Source organism: Calypte anna, chromosome 24 (genome assembly GCF_003957555.1).
Source record: "Calypte anna isolate BGI_N300 chromosome 24, bCalAnn1_v1.p, whole genome shotgun sequence".
NCBI classification, from domain to species: Eukaryota; Metazoa; Chordata; class Aves; order Apodiformes; family Trochilidae; genus Calypte; species Calypte anna.
Genome location: NC_044269.1, coordinates 3,902,666 through 3,907,756, shown reverse-complemented (window position 1 = coordinate 3,907,756; position 5,091 = coordinate 3,902,666). Strand labels below are relative to the sequence as shown.

The window sequence follows — 5,091 nt, the reverse complement described above, 5'->3', positions numbered from 1 at the left end:
CCTCTGGTGTTTCTAAGAGGATCAATGGTGTGCCCCAAAAGGTGAACATTCTGTTTGATGGTGGAAATATCTATTTGCATAGACACTTCCACTCTCTTGAATGACAAAGAAGGGTTAAGCAATATTTGCTGCATGTCCCATGACTGCATATGGTCCTGCCTTTGAAATTTAGGAGGAGAGGTTTCCTACCCTGCATAACAGAGGGGTGTTATCCTGGATGTTGTTATCATTGGCGTTGTTGTTGTTATGGGGTTCGTAATGGCTATTTGGAATTGAAATGATAGTCCCACGCTGTCATTAGGGCAGAACCAAACCACACAAACAGGCTGTACTAAGGTAAAATAGTTCCAACAACCCAGTTTGCCAAAGGTAGAAAGCTTTCTACCCTTTACTGTGGGATTAAATGTGATGGTTTACACAGAAATCAGAGATACCTTTTTATAGGTAGTTCCATTAATCATTCAGCATCCTATTTCAATTTTTTTTTCCTTACTGTTCCTTGAAGTTGGTAAATTCCCCCATTATTTTCATCCCAGCTCCATTCACTTTCTGTATATACCTCACTGTTGTGGATAACCCCAGAAGAAAGGTTTAAATCTCTGATTAGAGTGTGTATTTACCCTATGTCTGAGCCCAGGGCCATTCTGGGATTCTTCAACCAAAAATGAGGAGCAATAACATCATCAAGGGCTGGAGCAGTACCAGGGACACTGCACTGCTGCTTGCCAGCTGATGTCAGAGGTGGGATTTATCCCTGGGTCCTTGTAGCCTCCATCATCTGGCAGGGTTCTGGAAAATGCTCTCTTGGTGAGGAAAACCCAACCACATTACCCCATTGAAAAAGAAGGAAAACCCCATTGCAAACTGCTGCTATATTTTGTGCCATTACTGTCAGTGGCTTCCCAGGCTACAGGGCCATGAGGTTGAGTTTGAGTCACAGGCCTGGCTTCAGATAGAGGTAGTTTAACCCTAACAGACTGCCCCACCTCTAAAGTGTCCTGAATACTTCCAGTCAGGTTACTTGGATTCAAACAGAAGGACACAGGCTTTAGAAAGGCCCTTTGTGCTGCATTACCCACTAGCCCATACCACTTGTTTATTTGGTGCATCCAGGTTCATGTGGTTGAAGGTTTCAATCCCCCATTAGCTCTGCCCCCTACTCTGTTTTCCTGGGGACAATGGGGTGTGTGGGAAATCCATACCATTCCCTCCTTTCCAGCCCAATCTTTCACTATGGCACTGGTAAAGCTTGATCCATTGTCACTCTGTGTTTTGCCTGGGACAAAGAGAGTAAAAAAAAAAAATAAAAATCAAAGTCCTGCAATAGTTTTAACATCAGCATGCCTGATTTTAAAGGCATCCAAGTACCACTGCCTGCTGTACTTGGCACTGCCAAACTAGAGATTTAGATGAGATATAGGTCGAAGTTTTTCACCATGGGGTGGTGAGACACTGGCACAGGATGCCAGAGAGGTGGTGGAAGCCCCATCCATCCCTGGAAGTTTTAAAGCCAGGCTGGATGGGGCTCTGAGCAACCTGAGCTGGTGGGAGGTGTCCCTGCCCATGGCAGGGGGGTTGGAACTGGGTGGTGTTCCTTCACTTAAAGGTCCCTTCCAACCCTGAAGATTCTATGATACTCGATTTTCTCAGTGGTCTTCTACAATCTGACACTTGTTATTCCGTTTGCCCCACGCCCCCACCCACCCTACAGCCCTGCCAAGCACTTTTGCTGTCTCCGCTTCTCCCCATCGCCCCACCCCCTGCACCCGCAAAACAAAACCCGCGGGGCTCTTCCCCCCTCCCACCCGCGCCCCTTTTTCCGCCACGCCCCCGGCAATCGGAGACACGAAGATCCCCGCCGTCCCCGGCCACTCCCCCGGGCAGCGGGTGGGCCCGCTCCGGGCACACGGGGCGGGGTGGGACGGGACGGGGGGCGGGACCGGCACCGGGACCGGCCCCACGCAGCCTCCGGTGGCGAGAGCCGCTCGGCTGCTGACGTCGCGTGGCGCTACCGACTGGTACCGCCCCGGTTCCGCCCCGCGCTGCCAGGGACCCACAAGCAGGTATTGGGGGACGGGAGAGGGGTGCGGGGAGACGAGGGGTGCGGGGGAACATTGCGACGGTTCCGCTCCTCGGGTACGGCTCCGGCGGGATCACCCACAGCTCTCACCCGCGGCACGACCCGTTTGTGCCGCCCCGGCACCGGGCCACCTCCTTTCCCCCTCCCCCCTACCCTTTCGCAGCTCCTTCCCCCGCCGTGGCGTCGGGGGGACTCGCCGTCGCGACCCCAAAACGCCGAACCCCCCGGCCCTGGACTCTGTCACCACTGCTGTCCCCTGCCTGCGCACGGTCCTTCTCGGGATTCGCCTTGGGAGACCCAGAACCCGGCAGGACGCTCCGGGGGGACCTTAAACCCGCCAGCAGCCGCTGCCACCATGGTCCCTAGAGGGTGGTCTTGCTCCCCGAAACCTCTGTCCCGCTGCCACCCTCTCCCCGGCACAGCACGGTGCCCTGGGTGACCTCATCCACAGCAAGACAACACGGAAGCAGGGGAAGCCCCAGACTTCTGCATCTCCCACAGCCTACATCTCCCAGATCCACCTGGTGATCCTGAGGGATGACTGATGGCACCACCAACAACACCCCCATGGGTGCTCGACCTTCTGCATCGCTTGGACCAGACCCATAAAAGCCCTGGGGGTGGACAGGGGCTGGAGGGTGGGAGACACCGTCTGCACCCCTTCTGTGATCACTCACACTGACCCCTCTCTCTCTTTCCCACAGGAGCCACCATGGATCTGGTTCTGGAAGCTGCTGACCAGCACCTCCTCACACCCTACGTGTACCCCAGCAGTTGGCCTGAAGATGAGCCCTGCCGCCAGCTCCTCAGCCTCTTTGTCATCACCAACCTGGGGGCCCTCACACTCTACCTGCTCTTCGGCACCCTCAGCTACTACTTTGTCTTTGACCATGAGCTCCAGAAGCACCCACAGTTCCTAGAGGTGAGTGCACCCCATGCTACCCCCCTGGCACCCTCCTCACCCACGCCCTGGGGCATCTCCCCACCATGACCTTCCACCAACACCTGCATCCCCCTTGCTCTCCTCCAGTCCGAGGCCATTCCAAGTGATGTGTGTGTCTGGTTGTCCCTGATGCCTGTTTGCTGCCCCTCGAGGGATGCTGTTCTGCCCCCTACCAACCTCTCTTCCTCTGCCCCCCTCACAGAACCAGGTACGTCGGGAGATCACCTACGCGCTGCGCTCCCTGCCCTGGATCAGCGTCCCCACCGTCGCCCTCTTCTTCGCCGAGGTGCGGGGCTACAGCAAGCTCTATGACAACATCGAGGACTCCCCATATGGTGAGCTGTGCCTCCCTGCCACTGTCACCTGCTCCCCACAGCCCTGCTCACCTTCCTCAGTTCCCCAGGGCAGGAAGTGTACCCTTGTTTTTCCTGGTGACAGCACACCCTGTTACAAGCTCCGCAGATTCCACCTGCATACCTCCTGCCTCCAGCTGGCCCCATCAATTGGTCACAGTTCCAAGTTCCTTTACACCCACGGGAGGAGGCACCCTCTGTCCTGGCTCAGGGAAAAGACCTTCCCTTCCCAACAAACCAGGGCCTGACTTTCATTCCCTGAGTCAGGCTGCCTGACACAGCTCATACACACCTCCCACTGAGAGGGCCACCATGCCTCCCTAGCCCCTGCTCCTCACTGGCCCTTGTCACCTGGCACCTCTGAGTGCCATCCCTAATTACCCTGTTCTCTTAGGCTGGCCAGGAGTCTTTCTCAGCATGCTGTCCTTCCTCTTCTTCACTGACATGGGCATCTACTGGATACACCGTGGTCTCCACCACAAACTGTTTTATAAGGTATCATCTGGGGTGGGGAACTTCAGCTGAGAGCTGGGGTTGAGCTGCTCTTCCTAGGGAATGCACACCTTGAGGGGTGGGAATTGTGGGCTGGGTCCAGCTGGATTCTCTCACCTCAGTCAGTGCTGGGATGGGAGTCAGGGTGCTCCCACCCTTCAAGCAGTGACTGCCCCTGATCCTTAGCCCCCATGGCTCCCAGGCAGTGAGTGTCACCAGCCTGAGGACACCCTAAAACAGACCAGCCTCACCCCAACCCCAGGGACTGATGGCGTGCCCTCTTCCCACAGCGTTTCCACAAACCCCACCACCTCTGGAAGATCGCAACGCCCTTCGCCAGCCATGCCTTCCATCCTGTTGATGGCTTCATGCAGAGCCTGCCCTACCACATCTATCCTTTCCTTTTCCCCCTGCACAAAGTCACCTACTTGGGCCTCTACATCTTTGTCAACGTCTGGACCATCTCCATTCACGACGGCGACTACCGCGTCCCTCGCCTCCTGCGCCACATCATCAATGGATCAGCCCACCACACCGACCACCACCTCTATTTTGACTACAACTATGGGCAGTACTTCACCCTCTGGGACAAGATTGGTGGCTCCTACAAGAGCCCCACAGCCTTCGAGGGCAAAGGCCCACACGACTACTTGCGCAAGCTCCGAGAGAAAGGTTTGGGGGTGCCTAATGGCACCGTGGATACCAAGACTGAGTAGGGTTCTTCCCTCTCCAGGATAAGGTTCCCTGGCCAGATTTTCTCCTGTTTCTCCCCAGCCTCTCGAGACTATTTTCCCATGGACAAAGAGCCTCCACCCCCTGATGGCACACCTAGCACAGGGCAATTCTTGACGGGCACCCTGGCCTGTCCCTGGTCCCAAAAAGGGTGGTGGTTGGTTGCTGAGTTATCACCTTGCTCTGTGCCACAGACCTGCTCTGCTCCCCCTGCCTCCCAGCTGCCTGTGGATCTCTGCTAAGGTCCCTGCTCTACCTGGGGGCTGTGCTGTGGCTTTACAAAAAGAACAACAATGTGGCACAAAGAGAAGAATAATGTGGCACAAATAGAACAATAAAGCATCTCATGGCAGGGGCTCTGTTTGTATGTGCTGCCCTCCCTCATTGCAGTGTCCATCAGGACGAGCCAAGTGGAATCAAGTCCAGGTGAAAGGCTGATGAGGTTACTTCTTTTTCCAAGTTGTATTTCCCAAAAAACAGCTGCACACACC

General features: G+C 55.5%; 1 protein-coding gene across 2 annotated transcripts; it reads left to right on the top strand.

Moving 5' to 3' along the window:
• The first annotated feature begins 1,957 nt into the window (after positions 1–1,957).
• Positions 1,958–5,091, top strand: SC5D (sterol-C5-desaturase). 2 transcript variants are annotated; one of them, XM_030464892.1, is made up of 5 exons: positions 1,958–2,063; positions 2,785–3,002; positions 3,226–3,358; positions 3,771–3,871; positions 4,159–5,091. In XM_030464892.1, exons 2-5 carry the CDS (start codon positions 2,793–2,795, stop codon positions 4,582–4,584), a joined length of 870 nt encoding a protein of 289 aa, XP_030320752.1. In that variant the 5' UTR covers positions 1,958–2,063; positions 2,785–2,792; the 3' UTR covers positions 4,585–5,091. The 2 variants fall into 2 exon arrangements, with proteins under 2 accessions (XP_030320752.1, XP_030320753.1); XM_030464893.1 differs by lacking the exon at positions 1,958–2,063 and adding an exon at positions 2,284–2,387.